General features: G+C 50.0%; 1 protein-coding gene across 1 annotated transcript in view; it reads right to left on the reverse strand.

Moving 5' to 3' along the window:
• COL15A1 (collagen type XV alpha 1 chain) overlaps nucleotides 1-26,616 on the reverse strand; it is a 104,958-nt gene that overhangs the window by 5,758 nt on the left and 72,584 nt on the right. Inside the window, exons 22-38 of the mRNA XM_041764471.1 lie at nucleotides 24,039-24,074; nucleotides 22,038-22,100; nucleotides 19,385-19,453; nucleotides 19,239-19,274; nucleotides 16,529-16,582; nucleotides 16,368-16,427; nucleotides 15,004-15,072; nucleotides 14,846-14,887; nucleotides 12,188-12,233; nucleotides 10,041-10,121; nucleotides 9,342-9,391; nucleotides 9,138-9,239; nucleotides 8,099-8,243; nucleotides 4,788-4,852; nucleotides 3,313-3,441; nucleotides 3,108-3,167; nucleotides 2,287-2,346 (exon numbers count right to left, since the gene is read on the reverse strand). Coding sequence (XP_041620405.1) covers nucleotides 2,287-2,346; nucleotides 3,108-3,167; nucleotides 3,313-3,441; nucleotides 4,788-4,852; nucleotides 8,099-8,243; nucleotides 9,138-9,239; nucleotides 9,342-9,391; nucleotides 10,041-10,121; nucleotides 12,188-12,233; nucleotides 14,846-14,887; nucleotides 15,004-15,072; nucleotides 16,368-16,427; nucleotides 16,529-16,582; nucleotides 19,239-19,274; nucleotides 19,385-19,453; nucleotides 22,038-22,100; nucleotides 24,039-24,074 — 1,167 coding nt within the window. The remainder of the gene's footprint in view (nucleotides 1-2,286; nucleotides 2,347-3,107; nucleotides 3,168-3,312; nucleotides 3,442-4,787; nucleotides 4,853-8,098; nucleotides 8,244-9,137; nucleotides 9,240-9,341; nucleotides 9,392-10,040; nucleotides 10,122-12,187; nucleotides 12,234-14,845; nucleotides 14,888-15,003; nucleotides 15,073-16,367; nucleotides 16,428-16,528; nucleotides 16,583-19,238; nucleotides 19,275-19,384; nucleotides 19,454-22,037; nucleotides 22,101-24,038; nucleotides 24,075-26,616) is intronic.

Below are 26,616 nucleotides of genomic sequence, written 5' to 3' on the forward strand. Positions count from 1 at the left end.
TCAACAATCAACTTGTTAAATGCGTGATTTGGGGAGATGGCTGTAGTTTCGGTAAAGGTATAGGTGATTTACTGCTTCCTTCCCCATTCTTTGTATTGATTATCCAAACTTTCTACAAAATACATATGACTTTAGAATTTATAAAATACTATTTTAAAAATCCTTCAGTGGCTGCCCTAACCTCTCCCCTTCATGGCTGAGCTTTTGGAAGGGTTATCTCCTCTCTCTTTCCTCATCTCACCTCAAGCAACTGGAATCTCATTGGCATCCCTCCATGCCCCAGAAATGCTCTTCTCTGGCTTCTAAATTTGGAGGACACCATTTTGGTTTTTTGATGGCCCTCTTGGCAGCATCTGACATTGTTGGCTTCTACCTTGTTTGGCATTCTTTCTCCCTCTCTGGCTATGGCTTCTATTTGTTCTCATGTTTCTTCCATCAGTTCCTTTTTGTTTTTGCTCCTCGCCCTCCAATCTCTTCTCAGTGTGCAGACTTTCTTTTGGGAATCCTACCACCCGCCCCCTCACCCATGCCATGGCTGGGAGGAAGACTCCCAGGTCTGTATCTCCAGACCAGACCCTCAATCCCACACCCTCTGGGCGGCCTCCACTCATGTATCCTACAGGTACCTCAGACTCACAGTGTCCTGGATCAGATCCTGCCTGATGAGTGGCAGCACCACGGGAAACACATTTCTGACATCTGCCGAGCCCATGCCTCGTTTTTTGAAAATGCCCACATGACTTTCCTTTAGGCCATTCAATCTCAATCTCTTGGCTACGTTTGATTTGGCTGGGAGTGGGCAATGAGTCCAACATGACCCAGGTAGGCGACCTCTCCCCAGACCCTGAACTGAGTCAGGAGTACTGGGCTCTGCAGCTGTAAGACCACATGGTGTTGATGTCAAGATCAGTGCCATGGCAATGCAAAGCAGCATGTGAGCTTTGCAGCCGTGACCTGTGTCTGTGTGTTGGGATGGGGGTGGAAAGGAGGCAGGAGGAAAGAGGCTTCCAGAAGCTAGTCTGTAAAGCTACTGAGCAGGCTTAATAGCAGAGACAAGAGTCCACAGGCCCAGTGGTACTTCCTGCCATTGAATGTCCGAAGGCTCCTGCAATTAGCCGCATAAAATCTTCCCTTAAGCTAGAAGGGAAAGAGTCAGAGTTTTAATTCTGGCAACAAAATGATCCTTGGGGGATCCCTGGGTGGCGCAGCGGTTTGGCGCCTGCCTTTGGCCCAGGGCGCGATCCTGGAGACCCGGGATCGAATCCCACATCAGGCTCCCGGTGCATGGAGCCTGCTTCTCCCTCTGCCTATGTCTCTGCCTCTCTCTCTTTCTCTCTCTGTGACTATCATAAATAAAAAAAAAAAAAAAAAAAAAAAACAACAAAATGATCCTTGGGAAAGAAACTAGAGCCACTCAATTATCCAAGCAGAAACTTGGGCATCATTCCTGATCTCCTTCGTCCTCGCTGCCCCATATTCATACCAGTGACCAAATCTGTCACTCCTGCTTTTTTTCTCCAGTCTTATTTTTTCTACGTGTTCAGGGCCATGATCCTAGTTCAAAGACTACAACAGCCACCTGTCTTTGGGCCCCTGGTCCTGTCCCCTCCAATCCATTTGTACACTCTAACCATGGTAATTTCCAAAATGCCAGTCTCCTTCAGTAGCTCCCCACTGTCCAATGGAACAGGCGCAAGTCCTTAGAATTGGCTTACCAGCCCTTGATGATGAGCCCCCGCCCCTCCAGCCAGACGAAGTCCTCGCAGTTACACAAATGCCCAGTGCTTCCCCCGCGCCTCCCTCTGCTCCAAATCCTCTTGGCCTCAATGCCCTCTCTCCCTCCCACCTGGCTCCGCCCTGCTCTCGGCTCTCCTGCAGGTCTTAGCTCAGAGGTTACCTCCTCTAAAAAGGACTGAATTCTTGGACGTTCCTCACACCCTGGCACCCTGTTTGCCTCACCCCGATGACTCACCACACTACTGTAACTACCTATTTTTTTTAAAGATTCTATTTATTTATTTATTCATGAGAGACACACAGAGAGAGGCAGAGACACAGGCCGAGGGAGATGCGGGACTCAAACCCAGGACCCTGGGAACATGACCTGAGCCCAAGGCAGACCCTCAACTGCTGAGCCACCCAGGTGCCCACCTACCTATTTTTTTGTTGGCCCTTCTTGCTAGTCTCTATGCCTCTTGAAGGCAGGGACAATGCACCAAGCATGGGGCAGGCACTCAATAGATACATATGCAGCATTTGCAGGAAAAATGCATGAACTGTACTTACCGCAGGCCTCTCGTAACTGATGCTTGAAAGGGGCATCCGTGGAGGTGGAAGCTGATGTGGCTGTTATGTAAAAGAGGAAAACAAATGGTCCTGAATAAGCATCCAATCTGTTCTCCAGAATACACTGAGGTGCAAGTGTGATGTTTCGTGAATAAATACTTTAAATAGTCTGCTGTTGTCTTCAGGCCACTCTGAACTGCCAAGAGTCTCATGTCCCCCCTCCCTCCCGGCCCCCCGCTGTGAAGAAATGATCTTCAGAAAGGGAGGGGATATTCTCAAATCTTTTACAGAGAGCACTGAACCAAGGAACCAGAAGACCCATATTTTAGAGCCAACTCTTCACTTCGTAGAGCAGTCAGCAACTCAGAGTCTCAGTTTCTTGAACTGCAAAGTGGGGATGGCAAGACCTGCCTCAAAGCATTGCTATAGGGCCAAAATATGGACAATGGAAGTCGCCAACGTTCTTATCAGGCCAAGGAGTCTCAGAGTGCAAAACGTGAAGGGCTCTTCTAGATTGCCTATGCCAACCGTGACTTCACAGGGAATAAACTGAGGCCAAGAGAGGGAGAAAGCCTGTTGCCCAAGAGGATTCAGCTATGACATGCAAACAGCAGGTCTCTGGCCTCCGGGTCCAGTTCATCCACTGCTCTACTGTGAGAACATTCTGTTGGCACTTGGTAACTTCTGGCCTCCCGCCAGATACTAAACCATGCAGAGCTGGCTGGCCAGAGGCTGGAGAGCTTGGTTCTGGACACCAAGGGGGAGACTTAGTGGATGCCGATGAGTGAAGGAGTGAGAAGTAGGGCTGGGCAGCTACTCACATTGCTGGAGAAGGCGGGGGGCGGTGGGCTGTCAGCCGGAATGGGGATCAGCTCTCCCAGCTGGAAGAAAACAGTACATTGAAAATGAAACCTCAACTAGAAATCATTAGCCTACCCTCAAACAGAAAAATGGCATTTCCAGGGGTCGAATATGATTTTTTAGAGGGTATGTGGAAGCAGTCTGTTAAAAGAAGTTTCGAATTACCTGTAATTTCTTCCAACCATCTCGGACCCGAATGAAGAACTCAGTGCTGTCCCTCAGGTAGATGAACGTCCCTTCAATAACTAAGTGTGCTTTCTGCAACATGTCATCCATGCTGCTAAATGCCGTAACCTGTAGGAAAAATTTCCAGTCCAAACAGTGCAGTTTTATCGTTAGAGCAGTGGCACAATTCGAAAAACCAGCCTTTGAGAACCCAAACAGGAGCCATCTCCTGAAAGCCAGCAAAAAGGCTCTCTGTGCCCTAGAGAGACATGGAACTTCATTAACAGCCAAAGGACATTCTTTGTGAAGACACAAAAACACAAATTAGCTTGGACCACAGATCTATACTGTAATAAATAAATGAAAACTGGACCATGATATTCCATGAGCAGAGATGTTTAAAAAGTGTAAAGAGAGTTGTCTTTCTTCAGTCCTGATAATAACAAAATCGTGAGTACCTTTTGCCACTTGGATTTGCATGAGCTGCCCAGGGGCACTGATGTTGTTAAATGTATTTAGCTCCTGCTACTCCATAAAGAGTTTCAGTTTTGTTCTCATTTGGAATAAGAAATGCAAGCTAGTGAGGAATTCCAAGTAGGGTTTGAATTGTTTTGGCCCTGCTGGTTAGTTGTAATATTAAATTACAGGAGAGACAGTAGGGGTCTGTATATCCCTTGGTCTAGAAAATGGCCAAAGATTTGCCATCCATCTTGGCAAATCTGGGAGCAGATACAAAAGCTACAAATGTCTATTGACAAGCATCACGTGTCCAAGAAATATTGGCCAAGAGAGCTTTTATTTTTCATCTCAACAGAGAAAGGTCATAAAACATTAATTTTCACCTAGCCTGGAAAATAATGAGATTGTGCATCAAAATGGCTTAGAAAGCCCCCAAAGGCACCAGATATCAAAATTCCATCAGCTGCTGGATGGATTTTTCCTCAGGCAGCCAAATTTTCCAACTCCAGCCAAGATCCTGGCGCATTCCCAGGACTCCTGACATCCTTGTGAGGTTGTCTGTCTCTCTTCCTGAGCATCATAATAATCTCTGAGTGCTACACCCTGGACCAACGCTGTGCAGGGCGACCAATGTGCGAGAGATATCCCCTGGCAGGAGAGACAAGGCGGAACGACCCAGGGTAAGTCTGACCCAGACAGGGCCTGCCACGATACCGTTTACACTCTTGTGCTTATGTTTCTAGATGTCATCTAATTGGCTCTTGTTATAGTTTAGTCAATTAAGGATTAGAAGGATGGAACCGAAGTCATACGTGATTTTGCATTCTGTCTTTTTACTTGATAAGCCACCTAAAGAGATCCTAAGTAGCCTCTGTATGTGAAACTGTACCAGTTCTATTGCCAGGGAGGCCTAATTCTTACATAAAAGGTGTGCCAGCCCCTACGCACTAGAGTTGACGTTCTAAGTAAACCCATTAGGAGCAGAAGGATGAAGACACATGGATAATAATACTCACCAGGTTTCTGGATCCGGGAAGCCCTGGCTGTCCTGGAGGACCGGGTGGACCCGGAAGGGCCACAGCTAAAACAAAGCAGAAGAGAGAAGTTACAAAAAGGCATATTCTCCATGCAACGCCTCAGATGTCAGCTGGTCACCTTGGGGAGCGTTTGCAGCCCCATTCAGAGCGATGCCGGGCACGGCACCTGGCATCTGTACCTTGGGGACCATGAGCCTGGCCTGGGACTCAGCCACATTGATGGGCTTGGGAAAGAGCTGCGATTCTTGACCATAGCCCTGGATGAAGCCACACCAGGACTTTCTAGCTTCCTAAGTGAATAAGTTCCTGTTGTTTCTGTTGTCTGTAAGGGTCAGTACAATTGGGATTTCCAGAAATGTCATGACTTGGGCAAGTTACGTCAGCCCAGAGACTAGACATGCAGGGAACTACTGAACAGATGAGGCAGCCTCAGAAAGAGGAAGGGAAGTGGCAGGCTGCAGAAGTGGGGCAGGGCAGTGCAGCAGCAGCAACAGGAGGAGCCTTGGCCTTGGGGCCAGGAGACACAGACTGAGGCTCCCGAGCTGTTGTTTCTCAGCTGTGTGATCCTGGGGAAGCAACAAGCTCTCTGAACCCCTGCTTCCTCACCTGTGAGATGTAAACCAGCCTTTCCTCTTCACTGGGCTGTGGCGAGAACAGAGAAAGGATAGAAACTAGGGATATGCTTTGCACACGGCCTAGCGTCCAACCCGAGGTTTGTAGTGTTTGAGGAGTCACTGCCCTCTTCCCTAGAAAAATGCCCATACCCATGCTCCTCTTCTGCCTCTCTAACCCCCATCCCACCCCCCGAATCTGCAAAGCTCATGGCAGTTCAGAAGGTTTTTACAAGTCCCAGTAAAATTATTATATGAGATTTTTCAGGTTGTTGCGAGGAAGTCTGCAGTTGTGACCTAGGACTTGGACAGCATTACATAGGTGGTGCATATGTGGTGAGGGGAGGGTCGGAGGACCTGGATCTGGGCCTCAGCCATGCCTCCTACTAGTATTTGTGACCTTGAGCAAGTCTCCTAACCTCTCTGAGCCTCAGTGTCTTCATCCATGAAATGAGTTTTACAGTAATATCCATTTCCTCTCCCTCCCAGGGTCACTGTGAAGATTAAATGGGATAATTGATTAAGAGCATTTTGTAAAGTGTGCCTTGCTGTGCATTAGGCGAGGGGCAGTCCTTAGTGGAGCAAGGAGCCCTGGGCAGCATCTCATGTAGAGCTGCTATGAAAGACAGATTCTCTGCATCTTGTAACGTCCTTCCTCCTCCTGCAACTCCTGCTCATCCCTCAAGGTTGTGTTGGCACCTAGGTTTTATCTGCCTAGTACCTTCTTTCTCTGTAGGACCAGTATCCTCACCTTCTCTTGAAATCTTCCCCTTCCCCTCTACAACCATTTGGATTCAGAAGGCCCCGTCATGTTCTCATGCAATCCCACCTTCTGGCCACAGGTGACCGGCCCAAGGTTGGGCATCTGGACCAGGACAGGTTAATCAGAATTCTTCCCTAGGACTTCTCCACCCCAGGACCTTTCAAACTAAAACTGAGAAAGAAGGCCAAGATTTCTAGCTGACTATGGAAACTCTGAGTTGTCAGTAACCATGTTTCCCACCGTGCAGAGGATGTGGTCTGTGGTAGTGAAACGTGAAGCTAGCTACAGAGAGGAGCTGACACAAGAGATGGCCAAAGAATTCTCGTTTCTGGTTCTGGCTGTGCCTGAGGTCCTGCTGCATGCCGCCCTCTCCCACAAATAATCATTCACTTCCTTTTTCACATCCAATAAACTTCCCTTTTGCTTAAGACAGTTTGAGTTACATTTCCATCACTTGCAGCCAAAAAAATGCAAGATTAAGTGAAAGGCCCAGTCCTGAAGTCACGTCCTGTGTAAAGTTCTCTCTGATGCCCTAGATGGGTCCCTTCCCGGGCGGGCTTCCGCCACACGTGGCTTGTGTCAGTGTGAGCAACCAAAGTGACACATTCATGCTACGATTGCTGCTTTTGCACTATGGGCCCAAATAAAAGAACACAGGCCTCGGAACTACACCGATCTGGGTCCACATCCCATCTGAGCCCCTAATTAGGCATGTGACCTCAGAAACATCTATGGGTTTCACTTTTCTCAGCTGTAAAATGGAGATGCCAATTCTTTCTTTGAAGAGCTTTGTGAGAATTCCATGAAATGATATAGGAAGTGACTAGTGGAGTGCTTGGCACTTGGTTAAATGTCCAACAAATGGAGATTTTCTTCTACTTCATCCTTTTTTTTTTTTTTTTATTTGAGGGAATGAGGCAGCTATCGGCAGGGAGATTTTTATAGGGAGTTAGAATCAATGCTGGTCCTCAAGTCCCCTCAGGGCCAGTCATTGACAAAGCAGCCAAGAAGTTCCCACCTACGCATGAAAGATGTTCCACACCATTAGACTTGAGGGAAAGGCACATGACAACCACCACGAGATACCACCTCATGGGAATGGGTGATGGGTGGAATAAAACAGGTAGGATAACAAGTGTGGGTGAAAGTGAGCAGACACCAGAGCGAAAATGGTGTAGCCACTTTGGAAAGCAAGGTTAACAGGTCCTCAAAAAGTGAAGCAGAGTGAACACGTGTCCCTGCCACCTGGCGATGCCATGCCTAGGAGTACACCCAGGACACCTGAAAACATGTCCATACGAAAACCTGTATACGGATGTTCATGGCAGCACAATTCCCAACAGTCAAGAAGTGGAAACAACCCAGATGTCCATCGGCTGGAAGCTAACATGCACACACAATGGACTATCACTCAGCTGGAACGAGGGTGGGGAAGGGCTGACACGCACTAAACTCAGATGAACCCACGACACACCATGCTGAGCAGAACAAGCCAGACACAAAAGGCCACATATGGTAGGACTCCACTGATGGGATAGGTCCAGAGTAGGTAAAGCCAGAGGGATAGAAAGTAAATCTTCCCATGCCCGGGTCTGGGGTGGGGAGAGCAAAAGAACAACCGCTCATTGGTGCAGGGTGTCTTTCTGGGGCAATGAAAATGTTCTGGAATTAGAGGAGATGGCTGCATGACCTTGTGAATATATTAAAAACCACTGAACTATACACTTTGAATGGGTGGGTTTTATGGCACATGAATTATATCTCAATGTAAAAAAAAAAAAGAAAAGAAAGAAAGCTCCATCCAGGAAATAGCTCTCAGTCATATAATGTGGCGCTGACATGCCACTCAGATGTGGTGCCTGACCCTGAGCACAGCAGCAGGGAGAGCACAAATGACCACCATGCCCAGTACTGACCTGCACCAAGGATAGCTGGTGGTCCTGGGGGCCCTGGGGGTCCCGGTGGCCCAGGGGAACCAGGTCTTCCAAAGCCAGGAGGCCCAGGCAGGCCAGGAGCACCCGGGGGTCCCTGGGGCCCGACGACAGTCTCCCCCTTCTGGCCCTGTCAAGGCAAGAGCACAGTAACAGAACAGAGAACACAGAACTGACCTCTAGAAGTCCAAGCTCTTCTTTGTATAAGGGTGTTTGTAAAAAAAAGTCAGTAACTACCAGCTACGGCTATCATTATCTCCATGCTGGGCACAGCTCAGGTGGTATAGGACCTCACACCCAGTCGTTATGCTCAGCGTCACTGCATCCAACTCCAGAGAGCCCTGGAGTCAGAAGGGCCCGGACTTCACATTTAACAGATTAAAAATCTCAGGCATGGAGAGGAGACAGGGCTTGTTCCAAGTGTCAAACCCAATTAGCAGCAGAGGTGGAAGTAGAAGCTTGGTCTCCTGGCTTTGCTGGGTCTACCTTCATGGTGAGCTCTGGCACCAGAAGTTGCTTATGGTTCCTAAGGCTCATGATCTGGTCATAATTTCTCTCTTGTGAATTTCTCTGAATTTCTCTCTTGTGAGCTGGAGAAACTTGGCATCTTAAGAAGACTAAGTCTATCTAGGGGCTCCTTCTTTGATGAAATTTCAGAAGAATCAAACAGTTCTTCTAAAAATATCTCCCTCGCCTTCCATTCTGTCTTCATTATCTGATATGTTCACTATCAGTAACTCCTTGGGTTGAGAGAATTTTCCACCACTGACATGAATAAGGCAGTGTGGTTAGTGGCTTGAAAGTTACTGAATGCACATGGCCAGGGCAGCTCCCTTTCTTCCGTGGGCCTCAGCCAACCTCCCCATCAGTAAATAAAAATGAGGGAGAGAGACCAATGACCAAGTCCTGCCTCCAGCTTATGGTACAGTGACAGACCCTTGACTCTCCAGCTGCCTAGTTCCCCTGGGGAGCTTCAGGGAAGGCTGTGATTTACGGAGGCAGATGGCGAGAAGTTACTACTCACAACCAAGCCAGGACTTCCCGGCAGGCCTGGAGGCCCTGACACCAAGAAATCACCGTGAGAGTCTCCTTTTTCTCCTTTGATCCCCCTGTCTCCATTCTCCCCCTGCAAGCAGAGAACATTCAGTGAGAGTAAGAAGAACCGGTCCCTGATAAAAGCCCAAGCACTTGAAAACAGAGGCCAAATGTTTGGTAGAGAAAAACTCACCTTCAAGCTGTTTAGAAAGTGTCTCAGGTAAGTTGGATCCACTGGAGGGCCTGAAAAAGAAATGCTGTGTAAAATTCATAACCATAACCTCAGAAATTTAAAAATGAAAATTTCCAGAGGTGCCTGGGTGGCTCAGTCAGTTGGGTGTCCGGCTCTTGATTTCAGTTCAGGTCATGATCTCAGGGTCATGAGATCAAGCTCCATGTTGGGCTCCATGCTCAGTGGGGTGTCTGCTTGAGGATTCTCTTTCCCTCACTCTCTGCCCCTCCCCCTGCTAGTGTGCGCTCTCTCTCTCTCTCTCTCTCTCTCTCTCTCTCTCTCTTTCAGAAGTCTCCAATTTGGCAACCATCATCATGCCCCAGCCAAAGTGACCTCACATTGGTTTAGCTGATGGAGTGGGTAAGGGTCTTGGAGGCAGAAATGAGTCCTCGACTGGGCCCCACAACCCAGACACTGTGGGACACTGGGCATGACCCTAGCCCTCTTTGGGCCTCATTTTGCACAGGAAGCATGAATAGATTGGACCTTCTGGTCTCTCTTGGCAATGTTCCATGTTGGGTATGCGTCACCCATGACTGGGTCTCTCTAGAACTCCATGGAGCTTGTAGTCAGGGTGGTAATATAATTTCTCTTTCCGGCTCAGTTGGATTTCTCAGGAACAAAAATCAAAGGCAAGATCCAGAACAATAGTTGCAATACCTGGTGGTCCCTGGGCCCCCTGGTCGCCTTTTTCTCCTTTGGAGCCAGGAAGACCCCAGGATCCTTTTTCTCCTTTAACACCTGCCACCAAACACATATATGTTAAATTTAAAAAAAAAAAAAAAAGACAATGGAAAATCACCTTCATTCTGCATAAAATGTTTCTGAGACAAGTTGTCCAACAGAGCCCCTTTGGCGAAGTCCACTCAATAATTGAAGGCCTAGTGAAGGTAGGAAATCCTTTGGTAAATGCTGGGGAGGGCAGAGGTGGATGCATCAGACACAATTCCTGACCTTGAAAAGCCCTGTGTCCTTGGGGAGATGGACACAGCGGAGGCTAACCCGAAGCAGGGTGGTGTTCAGGGGTCAGCTAAGACTGCAGTTAACTCTTCTAGACAGCTTCGTGCATGCAGCCTGGCTCAACACCCTGGCTACCTTCCGGTCCCATCTCACCTCCACCTGTGTAGCATGGTGCTGTAGGGGAGGAGAGGACTCTCCCAGGAGTGCCCTCAGAGGACATGAACGGTGCTGAGTATTCCATGTACAAAGTTGGAAGGACAACCAACTGTGTCCTCCACCACCATCCCTCAGGACTTACGAGAAGCACCCTCTCTCTCCAGCTCTTTATATGGGGGACAAGCATGGAGGGAGCCTCCTGGGAGTTCAGCACTGGGGAAGGGAAGCAACCCCCTGCCCCCACTCTGATGGGTGGGGTAGACACTAGATCTCTGAATTCCTAGTTCCCAAGAGGTGACAGATCCACCGAGCAGTGCCCTCGAGCCTAGAGATGGGGCTTGGAGGCTCAGGCTTCCCAGCATGAGGGGAAGGAGTGTGAGTGCCAGAGGCACGATGTGCCAGCTGGGGGTCATCTGGGAGATGCGATTACAGGGCCAGGGTGGCAACGCATCCACCTACCCACTGTAAGACCGTAGGCAGTGGTGCAGCCCAGAAAAGGGGCCACTGAGCCCACCACCACCACCGATGGGGCTGCTCACCTCAGGGAGCAAGAGTTAACAGCCACAAGGAAGTAGGACACAGGCTTGCCAGGGACTGTCCTGTCCAGAAAGGTCAGTTCCCTCCCCTGCATCCCAGAGCAGCCCCACAGGGATAGGGAACCACTGGGGACCTGAGACAGCAAATCCAGCTCTAGTTGCCTCCCCAGGGTCCACCCTGCCCCAGGGGCAGGGGGAGAGCCTTGAACCGGAGCTGAGCATGGAGGGTGACAGCAGTCTGCACCCTGTAACCCAAAGCAACAGAAGCAGCACAGGGCCAGATATCATCAGACCACCGCCTGGCGGGCCACAGACAACAGAGCAGAGCCAGAGGTCAATATTAGGGGTGGGGGTGGGGATTGACCTTTAACTGATTCAACTGCAGATGTTCAGGCCTCTCAATCAAAGTGGAAGACAGAGTGACAGGGGGTGTGGGGACAGGGAACGAGAGTGACTGCTCCCCAGCAGGCTCCTGGTTTCCTGACCTGCGCCCCTCTGTAGACTTACACTAATCAGACGCCCAGAACCAGTGCCCCCCATACTTTACTGTGCATACAGCTCCGGGGGGCGGGGGGGGGGGAAGGCTTACAATGCAGCCTGTGATTGGGCAGGTCTGCAGTGGAGCTTGAGATGCTGCATTTCTAACACGCTTCCAGGAGATGCTGCTGCTGCTGGTCCAAGAACACTTTGATGCAAAGGTCCTCGGAGCTCCCATGGCCCTTCCCTGTATTCATTCCTGGTACGTTGCATTATAATGATTTTAAAAATAGTTCCATCTAATGGAGCCTAAGGGCCTGGGTGGCAGGAACGGCACAGGATTCATCTGCCTCAGCCCAATGCATGGGATAATATCATGAACCATGGTCTGAGTCGATGTTTTATGAGCAAATTAACAAACAAATGGGCAAATGGAGTATCTCCTGCTGGCTGGAAGCCCCAGTCAAGATGTATAGACCATACAGAGGTGCGACAAAACCAAAAAGAAATACTCAGCCCCACAAGCTGGCTCAGCTCCCCCTGCTTCCAACACATGCAGCCAGACCTTCCCAACCATGGGTCTTATGTCCAGCACTGGGAATGGAGACCACCTTTTGTGGAGCTACAAGGGTCTGGAAAAGTCCCACAGAACCATAAGGTGAAGAAGGGAAACCATACCATGAAAGGTGATAAGTTCTGAATTCCCCGGATGAGTGGTATCAACCTGGAGAGAAAGAGAGTCAAGGTCATAATGTGCGAGCCCTGTCCTGGCATTTGCATCCACAGGTAGCCACTGTCCCCTATCCTGGCGGTGTGTGTAGGAGGCACAGTATCATGGAGTCAGGCTTTTCTTTGGAAAGAAAGAAAGGGGCTCTATGGAGCCCCCAAAAGTCCTGAGCTCTCCCGTGGGAGCTCATGGCACAGGCCAAACCAGGCCTTCAACTGGAGGGGCCCATTATGCAGCCAGGCCCGGGGTGAGACTTACTGGCCGAACAACTCTGCTGAGGGAAAGCCCAACGCTTCAAGATAACAAACCGTGGCCCACTATGAGTGTTCTTCGCCTCTTTTATTATTATTTAGGACTGATTCATGTGAGAGGTCAAGCATCCAAGTGAGTGGTGTACCCAGCCACGAGTTCTGCTGCTGCACAGAATCAAGGATGAGCATATTAATGAAGAGGAGCTGATGATGGTAGTGATAATTAATAAGGGGGGAGGGGTATCATTTGGTTGAAGGACTATTCTAGATGCTCCATTACGTGCTGGGTGTCCAAGTTGTCCTAAATAATACTCCTTCCCAGTTCACTCTCAGATTCCTGCATTTTCTTATCTATAATACAGACCCACCCGCGAATTTGCTTTCATATCCAACTTCATCTTTTGCCAGGTGAGATGTGGAGTCAAAACGACCCCTCTGGTACCAGGATCCTCCTAGTTTTGGGTGGAGGGTCACCAAGAGAAGATGGGGCGGGGAGTTGGATGGGAGTCCCCCAGGACCAACATTTCAAAGTTGGCTGCAGTGCCAAGCTGCTATCTTGTGGCTACGCTGATAAGGATCCTCCTCTCCAGGTGTGGGCTGGCAGTTGTGGTGTCAGAAAGGGGCTGAAAGTAGAAGGGGCTCATGGCACGATGGATGTGGCACAAAGCAGTTCTTTGTCAAGTGTCCATTTTGAGAGCTGGTCCGGAAATGTCCATGCCCCAGCCCCATGGTGTCAGACGGCCAGGCAAGGTGAAATAAAATATTCATCAAAAGTGCTCTGAGCTCATCTTTGGTTTTTCTTCAGTAACCTCATGACCCCAGAGGCCACAGCTATGCCAAAGGTCCTACCACAGGCCACGACAACTGCAGTAGCATTTTTACAACAATCTCAAGTTTGTGAGGTGCTGCCCTGTGGTGGTGCCACTGACACCTGCAATCACGTTAGCAGAGGGGGGCTTTGGGCACAAACTCCCAGGGGCCTGGGAGCAGATGATCCCTCCTTCTGTATGATAAGGAGGTGGAATGCAGCCACCTCTCAGGCCTCAGGCCACGGATGTAAACATGACCTGGCTTGCTGTTGTCCTTACAGAGATCTGGAAGCCAGCAGGCCCTTTGGCCATCTTAGTGGATCATGTCATTTGCATTCTAGGCCAGAGTTCCCCGGGCCCTGGGCTGCAGACTTGAGTGCCTCAAAGTTTTGACCTGGACAGATGTCCAGGCAAACACTCAACCAAAGTGCGTCATTTGAAAGCGTCTGACCCAAGCCTCACCACCACACCCAACACATCAATTATGAACCCACTTCAAGGGATCTTTCTACACTGTCATTTGCAAGCTCCTGAGAATGGAGGGCACGCCTGTCTAGTTCACCCCTGTGTCGCCAGGGCCCTGCAGAGTACTTGGCTCTCGGTAAGCCCTCAAGAAATACTTGTTGAATGAGTGAAAAAATGATCACACGTCGCTCCTAGACTAATGCCTGTGCACAGGGACAGGCCCCCTCTCCCTGGGCTTCCCCACGGAAACAGAACCCTCCCAATATACAGGGAGTCACAGTGTTTGCACCTGCTGCCTAGTGGCCAGGGGACCCAAGGGATAACCCCAGCTCTGTCAGGACCATGACCCTGGACAACTCGGTGACTTGTGTGAGTCACAGTTTGCTTGCTCATTATAAAGTGGGAGGGAGAGCGCTTGCCTCTCAGGGCTGTGTGCTACACAACACCGCAGTTGGGAAGGGACAGCACACACTCAGTTGTAGGTTTTGGCCCATAGTTCCTAATGCAAGGAACACTGATTGGAACTGCTTTATCTTCCCATCGATATTTTTACAGGGTTTGTCTTCCTTCTTACTCTACTGCAGCACGCATGAAGCTAACGTGGTTACAATAATAAAAGACACTGCTTTCCTGACTGCATTAGAGAAAGATTCTGACAGTGTGTACACCCTTAGAAGATCCAGTATGTTTCACAGCCTAACAGATAACACGGTCTGTTATTCTAGAAGCGTCTAGCTACTTACTTAAGGGTCTATATGTAGGGGATAGGAGACATCAAAGAGGACATTGATGGACTGTAGGCACTCAAGACAAAGAAAGACTGATCACCTTCTCTAGGTCGCTTTCTTTTTTTTTATTATTTTATTTAAATTCAATTAATTAACATATAACTTCAGAGGTAGAGTTCAGTGATTCATCAGTCTTACATAACACCTACTGCTCATTACACGGCGTGCCCTCCTTAATGCCCATCACCGAGTGACCCTATCTCCCCCCCTCCCCTCCAGTGACCATCAGTTTGTTTCCTAGCATTGCTTTCTATGCCAAAGTCTGCTCTGGAAGGCAGCGACCCTACACGACTTACCGGTGTTTTGCAGTGCGGCCGGGCTGGTATGGGGAAGACAGCCTGTGCAAAGTGAGAGCAAGAGAAGTGAGGCCCTTGGGATCCCTGACTCCAGGCACTCTGGGGCCCATTCTCCGCTGTCCCCTGAAGGTCTCCCCACCTCCCCCACACCTACTTACTCCTTTGATGTTAATCACAGCTCCAGGAGGCCCAGGGGGACCCGGAGGACCAGGTAAGCCAGGTGGGCCCTACAGGGAGGAAAAAGGCCATTCCTGAATTCAGATTATTGTGAGTACATACACACTGCAGGATATTTTCTCCAGGGTTTGGGGACACAATGAGAAAAGAAGAATCCTCTAAAGTCGACTAACTTCTCCCACAGGTAGGCCTGACACTTCTAAAGAGCACGTCTACATCCGCAAGCCCATTGCATCTTTACAGCAAGCCATGGGGGAGGGCAGCGGAGCAAGTATTATCCCTGGTTTACAAATGGAGACAGAGGCCCAGAGAGGGGCAGTGATCCGCTCAAGGCCACACAGTCAGAACTCAGATTCTGACTCCCAGAGCAGCATCAGCCAACACAGAACCCACCACCTCTCTAGCAGCACATCCCTGGTATGAAGGGCCAAGTGGGGTGGGGAGGGTCCTTCACCTGATACGGTACCTGGGACAGTGCCTCAAAAATGCAAAAATAAATGCAAAACTCTTTTTCAAGAGCAGAGTTATTTTCAAAGCCAGGTCAGCCTGGCCTTAATACCACACAGTGTCTTCTCCTCCTGCCTTGGATCCAAAGCAGGACCTTGCAGCAGGAGGGGTTAGGCTCTGACCACAGGCATGAGGAGTCTGGCCTGCTGGGAAGCTGCACTAATTACTAAGTGGAGGCATGAGTGCCTGCTTTCCCTAGTAGCTGCAGTGGGCTTGATGGGTGTGAACCTGTCCCCACAAGCTTCAGTAAAATTACACTTCTGGTTTCTGGACATACAAAGAAGAAACAACGTGATGCAAACAAAAGTAGACTTTGTATTGAGTCTGGTACATAGTAGGTGCTCAATAAATGTTGGCTTCCTCAATAAATGTTGGGGCCTACTGATGTCCCCAGTGTCAGCCACTTCGTGAGACTCTGCCCAAGTAGACACTCACAAACCTGTACTGAGCCCCTAGTGATGTGTGAGATGCCTGGGTCTGGGTATGGAGGGAAGATGGGATAGTATTCCACGGTCAGAAGACTGGGATTTGAGATTCAGATTTCCTGAATACACCCAGATCCCCTTCTCCCATCCTCCCTCTTGGGTCTGGACAAGGAAGCTTATATTCCACGAGGCTGCTTTCAGTGACAGGGACCATCCTGAGAGACAGCTGGAGGCCAGGGATGGCCTGGAAGGTCTTTGGAAGTGGCAAGGAGGAAGGAGAAAAACATTCCTAAAGATTCTGTCTGCAAGCCCCACTCGCTGGACCTGGCACTGTCCCCTCCCTCCTCTGGACACCAGACTCAGGGCTCCGTCCCTGGGGAGTGCGGGGTTGGGGCAGTGGTCACGTCACTTACCGGCATCATGACCCCTCGGTCTCCTTTGGCGCCCTTGAGGCCATTGAGTCCCGGGCGACCCTGAAACCCACAGGGGATGCCTTAGTAAACCCACAGCCCAGCAGCTAGCCTGGCCCACGTCTCCACCCCTCACATCCAGTTTGAGAAACACCGACACCTACAGGTCGTCCAGGAAGGCCAAACTCTCCTTTGTGTCCTGGCGGTCCTTTGGGCCCCTAGAGGCAAAATATATATCAGATTAGAAAAGAACAGAAAGTCAAAGGCCAGGGTGATGGGGCAGGGGGCGGGGGGCACTGGCCAGCCTTCATGGGCAGGGGTGAAGATGAATCCCTGAGGGGAGGAAGGACAATGGGCAATTACGAAGTAGGGACCTGCCTGGCTCCTGGTCTCCCAAACTCTCTGCTCTCAGCTGGGACCACCTGTCCCACCCCTGGGCTCCCCATGCCCTCCTGCAGGCTCCCCCCAACCCCAGACTCTGGACCCCACCCTCTCCATCAGAGCTAATGAAGGAGCAAGAGGTCAGTAGCTTGGGGCCTCAGCCCTCAGGTAGCTGGGTGCTGGCGTCACTTAGAAGAGGGACTTTTGCTGCTAGGTCTTATGTCCCAGGACTCTCCATGTCTCCAACTGGAATCACGGAGGCCTGCCACACCCTTCATGGCAGCCCAGCCACGAAGAGGGGTTCCTAGCACAACTCCAACCCCTGAGAACCAGCTCTAGGATTTGACTCCTGCCTTGCTCCTACTCTCAGGAGTCTTGGGCTGCACCCCACTTCTCCAGGTGAGTCCTTGACCTGCAGACCCTTATTCATTCCAGTGTTGGCTTTCTACATCTTCATGCTTCTAGAGACACTGCCCTGTTCTCATCTCCTGCAGGAACCCTACGCCTTCCGGCATCGGGGATCCATGCAATGCACAACCTCCACCGACCCAGAACAAGCTCTACTTCCAGTCTCTTCCCTACTTCTGTACTGGCTCTGCCCTGTCTCCCAGGGGAATGACTAGTTTCAGCCAAGTCCCTTCCTCCTGCTGACATTAACATATATGGCCACGCCCTGGAAAATGGCAAATAAAGCTGAGTGGAAATAGGCTCTGTATGTAAAGGACCTGGCCCACATTACTCCTCATCAAAGAAAAGCAAGGACAGAAGGAATTAACAGGGTACAGGCCACTTGGCGGTATGTTCTAGTGCCGAGCTTCTCAAACATCAGTGTGCCTGCGCATCACTGGGGATCTTGTCAAAATGCAGACCCAGGAGGTCCAGGGTGGGGCCTAGGGCTCTGCATTTCTAACAAGCTCCCAAGTGATGCTGATGACGCTGATCCATGAGCCTCCTATAACAAGGCTCCAGGAAGCTTGTAAAGGAGGCGTAAGCTACACTAGTCACCAGGGCCACAGCTCCCCTATATGGCACCTTTATGCAAATTAAAAGGTGTCCCCTACTGTCTGTCCTTGGCAAGCTGTGCACACACAGAACAACCAGCATGGCCATCTGCAGCGGCCTGCTGGCCACCATTGCTAACGACCACCATTTCCCATGGTACTGGATGCTAGTAAGTGATCAACCAGTGGTTAACGCAATACTCCCCCAGTCTGCCTTAAGCCACAGTTTCTCCTCTGCAGCACATCCATTCTGCCTGACGTAAGGGACCAAAAGCCTCAGGAGGTCCTTTTTAGGGATGCACCTTGGAGGTGGTGGGCCATTCATTCATCAAGGACATGCGTCTGGGAGGTATTTCTCCCCAGGCCTGAGGTCCAACTTCAACAAAGCAAACCCCATGTGCAAATAAATCTCCAGGCTAAATACTTCCAAAGAAGTGTTTCCCGGAGGCAGTGGGGAAAACCTGGCCACAGAGTCTGACAGGCTTGGTTGAAATCCCCAGGGTACCACTTACAAGCTGTGTGACTGTGGGCCAGCTCGTCAATCTCTGTGACCTCAGTCTCCTGATCTGTAAAATGGGGATTCTGATACCGCTCAGAGCACTGAGGATGAAATGAGATGGTCTGTGTGCAGTATCAATGCGGTGCCTCACCCACAGTGGGTGTCTACACACGAATTTTGTTGTTCGTTGGCGGTGGTGGGGGACTATATGCCAGAGAGGTTTATAGTTCATTCTGGAGAGAACTGGTAGCTTACAAAACTATTCAGTGGCCCAAATTGGTTACAGATTCCTAGAGCAAGGAAGGCGAGAGGGGTACTATCATATCATCTAGTACTAAGTCAATACCTCCACCTTACAGATGGGAAAACAGAAGCCCAGAGAGAGATGGATTTGCTCAAGGCCTCATAGCTAGAATCCAAAAAGCCAGAGAGGACTTCCTGGGATTCCTCTGGGGGCTCCTGGGGCAGTGGCTATCTCCAGCCGGCAAGCCCAGCACACAGGGCACCTGTGAGTGCTCAGCACCCCAGTGCTCCTCTCCTTGCAGGACACACAGCTCAACCACACTTTTGAGGCATCCCCAAGGCATCTAAGTTCTGGCCAGCAGAATGTGCTAAAGTGATATTCATCACGTTCCATGACCTCTTTCCCCTCCGCAACCACAGCCTGCCAGCTGGAAGATGCCAGTGTGGCTTTGAGGCCATCAGATGGTGGAACCCCAGGTCAGAAGCACCCTGGGTCCCTGAGTCACCGCTCAGAGGGGAGATGCCCACCTAGGAACCACCATCGTGGGTTTGGTGGGAGTGAGAAATAAGCTGCTGCTGTGTTGAGCCCCTGAGATTTTTACTTCATTCCAATTAGCCCACCCTAATCCACACACACCTTGCCATACCCTTTCTATCTTCACAACCGGGACAACCCACTCTAATGGAGCCAAAGTATGATAAATTCTTCAGCCCCCAGGCCAGACCCAGCAGAGAGGTGCTCTGGCTTACCATTGGTCCCGGGGCTCCGTGCACTCCAGGTTCACCCTAAAGCAGGGAGATACGAACTTGTCATTCAGAGGGACACAGCATGTGGCAGGAACAAACGTGGGATGCTTACACACATGTGTGCCTGCAGGGTCTGGTGACATAATTACCTTTTTCCCCTGCAGCCGTTCCAGAGGAATGTCTCCTGTCAGGATGGCACCTGGTTCTCCCTTCTCGCCCTGCAATTCAGAGAACCTTTCAGTGAAGTCAGGCCTCCTCCCCACTGCTCACAGTCCTACAGCCCCGCTCCTGCCCCTCCAACACACCACTCTGATGTAACCTGTCACTAGAGAGAGAACCGCAACAGGCTCCTCAGGCAGTGCTCTCTGGGTTATTCCCTCCATACACCACAAGCCCAGGCTGGGGTCCTGCAAGCCTCCCCCACCCAGGGCTCCCACTGCTGATGGATCTACATCCTCACCCCCTACCCTCCAGGAACCAGCCTGACAAGGTCATTCCCACCTCTTGCTACATGGCACCCCTCTGAGAGCCCCTGGCTCCTAATTTATTTGGTGGCTCACTTTCCCAACAATCTTTATTCTTGTTAAAACGTCTGTCATTTAAAAAAATTTTTTTTAAATTAAAATAAATAAAATAATCATAAAATAATTTTTAAAGTTAAAAAAAAAAAAAAACACCTGCAATTGGAAAACAGACAAAGGTGTGAACACTAGAAGCCTCTCTCAACACAGAGGCCCTGTGGGGGGCCCTGTGGGACATGCAAACCTGATCAGGCAAAGCTATTTCAGAGGCAGGGAAGTGGGGACATGGAGAGACCAGTGGCAAATCCTGCCCCAAATCCCGTCCTCAGCAGAGCCATCTCCTTATCTCAGGAGGCTTCCAAGAAGATATCTGCACACAGGGAAGGCCAGGTGGAGGAACCTATGTTACCCTGAGGCCCTGGCTCCAAACTTCAGCCCTGGCCCCAGGAGGCTGGGCCGGACCAGGCCAATGTCTCCCTTCAATGGGTGGGAAGCAGCCAGGGCAGTGGTGCTGAAGCAAGCAGAGCAGCCTCTTTCCTTTGTCCCCCCGAGCCCACACCTCATATCTGGATCTTACCACTCCACTGGTGAGGGAAGGCGGTCCTGAGCATGGCAGTAGTGAGAAGGACAAGCACAAAAGCGTTAGAAGCAGATCAAGAGAAAGCTCGTTTGCTGTGAGGGCTGGAGCAGAGCTGGCTGGGTGCCCATCCCAGTGTTCAAGGCGGCAGGAGCTTAGGGGCGGCGATGGCATGTAGGTCCCTCTAGAAACAGCGGTTAAAGCAAGAACCACTCTTGCTTGACCAGGCCTCCTCCCAAGCCAGAGCAGCTCCTCCCAAGCCAAAGGCCCAAGGCAGCAAAAAGCATCCCAAGACATCGCCCCATGTGGCGCCAAACTTAGACCCCTTCATCCAGCACACTGAACCCCCTCTCTCCTAAGACTGTGGTCCAACAGACACTGGAGCCTCTGTTGGGGTTGCCAGGGTGGAATGTTGGGGTAGAAAACAAGAGAAGCTTAATGCTCCCTCCTTTTATTTTATTTTTTTTTTAAATTTTTATTTATTTATGATAGTCAGAGAGAGAGAGAGAGAGAGAGGCAGAGACACAGGCAGAGGGAGAAGCAGGCTCCATGCACCAGGAGCCTGATGTGGGATTCGATCCCGGGTCTCCAGGATCGCGCCCTGGGCCAAAGGCAGGCGCCAAACCGCTGCGCCACCCAGGGATCCCTGCTCCCTCCTTTTAGAGACATACATACCCACCCTCCGTGACTCTCAAGGCAGGCGCCGAGGGCTGCTCCTCCCCGCTTTGCACAAACCTCCAGCACAGCCATGGCCATACTTTCTGCTGGCTAATTGCACACCCTGTTCCTCATGTCTTACTTCTATATCCCTAGGGCCCACTATGGGACACCGGCTGGCACACCCCGGAGAACAGATATGAGACGCATGAGTACACAAACGGATAGATGAATGATACACAGTCTGCGATCTGTGAATAGATGTCACTCTTTCCTTTCTCTATAAAAACCAACTGGGGAGTTAATTCCAAGAGGCAAATGTGGAAAGGTATAAAGGTCCATTCAGCGTCCTGGGAGTTCCAAGGATATGCTTTGCATGCTAAATATTTATTCCAAAGATTCTGAACCAAGACTGCCGTCCAAATGCAGAATGTCCAGCTTATTATTTCTAAATACTAGCATTCAATGTGCTGATTAATTATATGTTGTATCGTCTTTTATCCAATATATAGAATTATATATTGTTTTATCCAATAAATGTCTTGGGTGCCATTTGCATACCAGGACCTGTGCTAAGCACCAGAACTATAGAAAAGGAACCAGCACACGGCCTGCCCTCGGGGAGCACACACCCTCACGGGGGTGCCCAACAGGTAGTCAGACAAAGCACAGCACATGGATGACAACATTCAAGGGTGTGTTGAGTTCTTTTTCCAAGCCATGATGAGAATCAATTTTTCCACCTATGACCCACCCTCACCTTGGAGGACCATTGAGATGATAAAAGTTAACAGCTGGGGAATGGCTGCTAACAGATATGGAGCTTCTCCTTGGCATGAAAATGTTCAAGAATTGGGTAGCAGTGACGGCGGTACCACCTTGTGAGCACACTAAAACTCACTGAACTTTACAATCCTTTAAGGAGTGGATTTTGTGGTATATGAATTATTATCTCATTTTTAAAAAGTTAACAGCTACTTTCAGCCAATTAGAAATAGTTAGCAAATTCTGGAGCATGATCCCAGTAGAGACCTGAGTCCCTCTTACCTGTTCTCCTTTTAGTCCTGGAAATCCAGGCACGCCAGTGTCACCCTTTGGTCCTCGAGGGCCCTGGAAGGGATCATCAGAGGAGATTCTGTTGGTTGTTATAATTAAAATGCTTTAACCAAATGGAAGTATTTTTTTCATAAAGTAGAAGAATAGGGGGTGCCATTCCCCTGGGAGGAGGAAGTCACCATTAGCCATGATATCTTCTTAATTTTAAGTGGTGCAGAAGTTATGGTCTAGGGGAAAGAAGACAACACTGAGCGTGAGTAGGCCTGGAGGCCCTGCTGCTGAATGGTGGCTTCCCCTGATGGGCACTCCTGAAACAGCCTGGTCCTGCTACCTCTGCTGGCTCTATGGCTCCTTCCAGACCATCCTGCAGCCAGCCTCTACCCACTGTTCACCTTCCATGACTCCCGCTTCTTCTCTGGCTCCCTACCACTCATGGGACAGGATCCAAACATCCCAGCCTGACCCCCAAACCCAGCCCACCAGCCTCAGCATGTCATCTCCTGCTCCCTGTCACACCAGGGTGAGTCTTTCCCCTGCCCCTCTCTGCACTGTCCATCAACTCTGTGCTTCTGCCAGTGGCCTTCCCCCTGCAGGAAAGCACATCCGCCCCTCTGCAGAGCCAAGTTCTGCACACCAGCCAGAAGTGACCTCTTCTCAACTCCAACAGACACTGAATACCTGTGACAATGACTCATAGCCAGACGTCTGTCCCCCCAAAAATGTTAAGCACTTTACTGCCATGTAGCTTTTCACAAGTCCCTGTTCTGTCTGCTGGTTTAAAGGGTGAGTTGCCCATTAGAGCAGTGGCTTCCAAATATTTGTTATCATTATTTTTTAACAATGAAGCTCTTTTCATTCCTTTTCTTTTTTCAAATAAAGACTTCAATGAAAAACTGACTATACAAAGTATGTCAAATGGAGCTTTTCTATTGGAGGTCAGGGGTCTGGAACCTGCCTATGTGGCCCCCTCTTTGCTCTCTAAAGTGGCCTGGGAGCCTCCCTCAGCAACACAGAACTACTCATCTAGAGGAAGACGTGTTCTGGAACACACCACCAGTTTGAAGCAGCCAAGCCAGGGCTGGAGCTCAGAGGCCTGGACTCTTCTTTTCCTAACAAAGAGGTGTCCTCCATGGCTGCCACTCCCTCTCTCGTATCTAAGGTCTAGTTCATGCCTTTTTGCATGAACTATGTCATCATAAGATACGCTCCTTTTAAAAAATGTAAAAAAGTTCAGAAAAGTAGAAAAAGAAATCATTTATAAGTCCACCATCAAGAGTAAATTGATGTTGCAGTTTTGATAAGTTTCCTTCGTTTATCTGGAGACAGTGCATATGCCTGTTGCATTAGGACCTTTCAGAGCTATAGTGTCTTGGAGAAATCACCCTGGAGCCTTGGGCTTCAGCACAGGCTCAAAGTTTTAGACAGAACTGATCACTTTCTACCTAGAAATGCATATTCACGTCCCATGATAGAAGCCCCAGCAGTGTGCACCCGGACTATTAGATATTGGACTCCTAGACTGTGAGTCCCCTCCCCCATCCTCCATCGCTACTGTCTTCTCTCTGTAGGAAACTGATCTGCTGGGACTGTATCAGCTGTATCTATTGAAATGCTTGACTCATCCGCTTGCATTCATAGAAAGCCAACCACTGGCTCTGGTTTCTGCCAGTACTGTGGGAGAGAGAGAGATAAGACCCAACCTCCCCAAGCTGTTCACAGTAAAATCATGGGGAAAAAAAAAAAAAAAAGACAAGGACACAATTAACTGTTATTTGGGATCAGAAAAGAATCAGAGCGGAGCTGAAAACAAAGCCTATGGAACTCAAAGGAGGAAAGGATCACTCCAGGTGGAGGTCAACGAGGACAGGTTACATGGACAAGATGGCACCAGGGCTTGGTCATGCAGAAGTTAGAGAATGACATTGCAGGTGGAGGGAACAGAATGAGCACAGCCCCAGGGCACAGAGGGAAGATGGCTACTGTGGTACTTACTGGAAATCCTGGCAGCCCAGGTATGCCCTCCGGACCCTGTGACATACCAAAAACCAAGCAGGTGGGTTAGGAATGGCATTTCCAGAGCCAAGAGGAACACTGCTTCAGAGCACCGCCCCCCACCCCCAGCACCTCCCAAAGGCCCAAGCATGTTCCTATGTGGGGAATCTCATGATCCATTTGTTGATGAGGATGCTGAGGCCTGGGAAGGGAAGGGACCAGGCAGAGTCACACAGCTAGTGACAGAGCCAGAAACTGCGTCCCGGAGCCCACAGCTCCACTCCCACCACCTCCCCCATCCCCAAATGGGACTCTGCATGTGAAGTGGCTGGCTCCCCACCCCCCCATGAGTTCAGTCAGTGTCCTCAACACATGTTCTTGGAGTATAAGCCCCTAATTTATGAGGAGTGGGCCCAAAGAGTGCACTGAGGTATTTGGGGGTGGAAGTGGGGGCATGTTGGTGACACTCAGCTCTTCTCCCTCGGAGAAGAATAAACAGAGAGTCTGTGGTTCACTCCATTTGGCCAGGGCTCTCCCTGCTGGCTCAGGGACCCACATGCTCATCAAAGGTCTGTGAGTTTGGCAGAAAACATAAAGAGAGAGAGGACTGGATAGCAACACGTTTCTTGGTACACTGCATACACAGTGGGGTGGGAAAGCATGAAGGTGTTGGCCGGGTCTTGAGTCCCTCAGGGAGGGAGGGGCCTCTGAGTAGGAAAATCTTGGCCCTCATTCGGCATGTAAAGGACTCTTGAGGGCTGTGGGTTTACTAAGGGGAGGACAGGGTTGGAGGGGAAGGTGGATTCTAGAGGTGGGGAGAGGGAGAAGGGTTGGGGCAGACAAGGCCCAGGGACTCTTAGAAAACAGAGGCCAAACCTTTGATTTTAGCCTGTTATTTTGCTTTAGTAATGTCCCACCTAATACCCCAAACTTCCAGCAGTTTGAGAAATACCAAGACCCACTATAAGACGACTTTTTTCAGTAGCTGGTTTGCTTTAGGAGTTGGTTACTGGGGTGTTTTGAGTGATTGTACAGAAATCAAGGAAAGGGAGCCTCAGTGGATGTAGTACAGAAGAGACAATGGGAGGACCCACCAACAGAGGACACTCAGCAGGAGAGACTAGCCCTAGAACCTCCCAGATAGCTGCAGAAGCCTTGGGAAGAGCACTGAGTTCCCCCAGGACATGGATGGTGGGGGTTCAGGCCAACCTCATTAGGGACCGCAGGGGTGGGTGACCCCTGAAGACATCAGGGCTGCCTAGCTGTGGAAGCGTAAGCCCCAGTCTCCATCCAGGCTTGCACAGAGTGTGCCATTTGCAAAGGAGTCCACATCCACCAACCTCCGGTGAGCTGCCCCAGAGGCTGGTGAGGCATGATCAAAGGACAGGTTTAGACATTCAGGGTGGTGTGTGGCAGGCAGAAGGGCTGGACCCCAAGGCTCCTGAGGCCAGAGCTCTCTCCTCTCTCCCCAGCTGTCACCAGCACATGCTGGGAGGTGCAATGGGGTGTTATGGCACAGAATGAAGGAAGAAGCTTCCTTCCTCTTAGGTCCTGCTGTGCCATAGACCAACTCTGTGGACTTTCAGAAATACTGTTGTCTCATTGAATGTTCCTGATCTCTAACGGGGAGGCTAGAAAGAATGAAGCAAGTCATGTTCTCTCCTTTGTGCGCTGGTTTTCCCATTAGCACTAGGTTAGGTCTCTCTAGGCTCTTCCCATTCTGTGAAATGAGATCATGTTAATAAAAGCAAGCCAAAGCCATCACACGGACGTCAATTGGATTGTTACTTATGATTCTCTGATTTCTATGACACATACTTCTGATACGGAAGACTGGAAGCTTCCACTGCATTGGACAAAACTCCCCAAATGATCAAATTGATGTGATAGCAACTTCTCAGAAATACAAAGTTCTTTTTCCATTCTGTTCTGATATATTCTGGCTCCACGATTCAAGAGCTAAAAGGCTAGGGCACCTGGGTGGCTCAATGGTTAAGCATCTGCCTTTGGCTCAGGGCATGATCCTGGGGTCCTGGGATTGAGTCCCACATCAGGCGCCCCACGGGGAGCCTGCTCCTCCCTCTGCCTATGTCTCTGCCTCTCTCTGTGTGTCTCTCATGAATAAATAAATAAAATCTTTAAAAAAAAAAAAAAAAAGAGCTAGGGATGCCTGGGTGGCTCAGCAGTTTAGTACCTGCCTTTGGCCCAGGGCATGATCCTGGAGTCCTGGGATCGAGTTCCCTGTCGGGCTCCCTGCATAGAACCTGCTTCTCCTTCTGCCTGTGTCTCTGCCTCTCTCTCTCTCTCTCTCTCTCTCTCTCTCTGTGTGCGTGTGTGTTATGAATAAATAAATAAAATCTTTAAAAATAAATAAATAAGGGATCCCTGGGTGGTTCAGTGGTTTGGCGCCTGTCTTTGGCCCAGGGCATGATCCTGGAGTCCTGGTATCAAGTCCCGCATCGGGCTCCCTGCATAGAACCTGCTTCTCCCTCTGCCTGTGTCCCTGTCTCTCTCTCTCTCTCTCTCTGTGTCTGTCATGAAGAAAGAAAGAAAGAAAGAAAGAAAGAAAGAAAGAAAG

The sequence above is a fragment of the Vulpes lagopus genome, chromosome 7 (assembly GCF_018345385.1).
Source record: "Vulpes lagopus strain Blue_001 chromosome 7, ASM1834538v1, whole genome shotgun sequence".
Taxonomy (NCBI): domain Eukaryota; kingdom Metazoa; phylum Chordata; class Mammalia; order Carnivora; family Canidae; genus Vulpes; species Vulpes lagopus.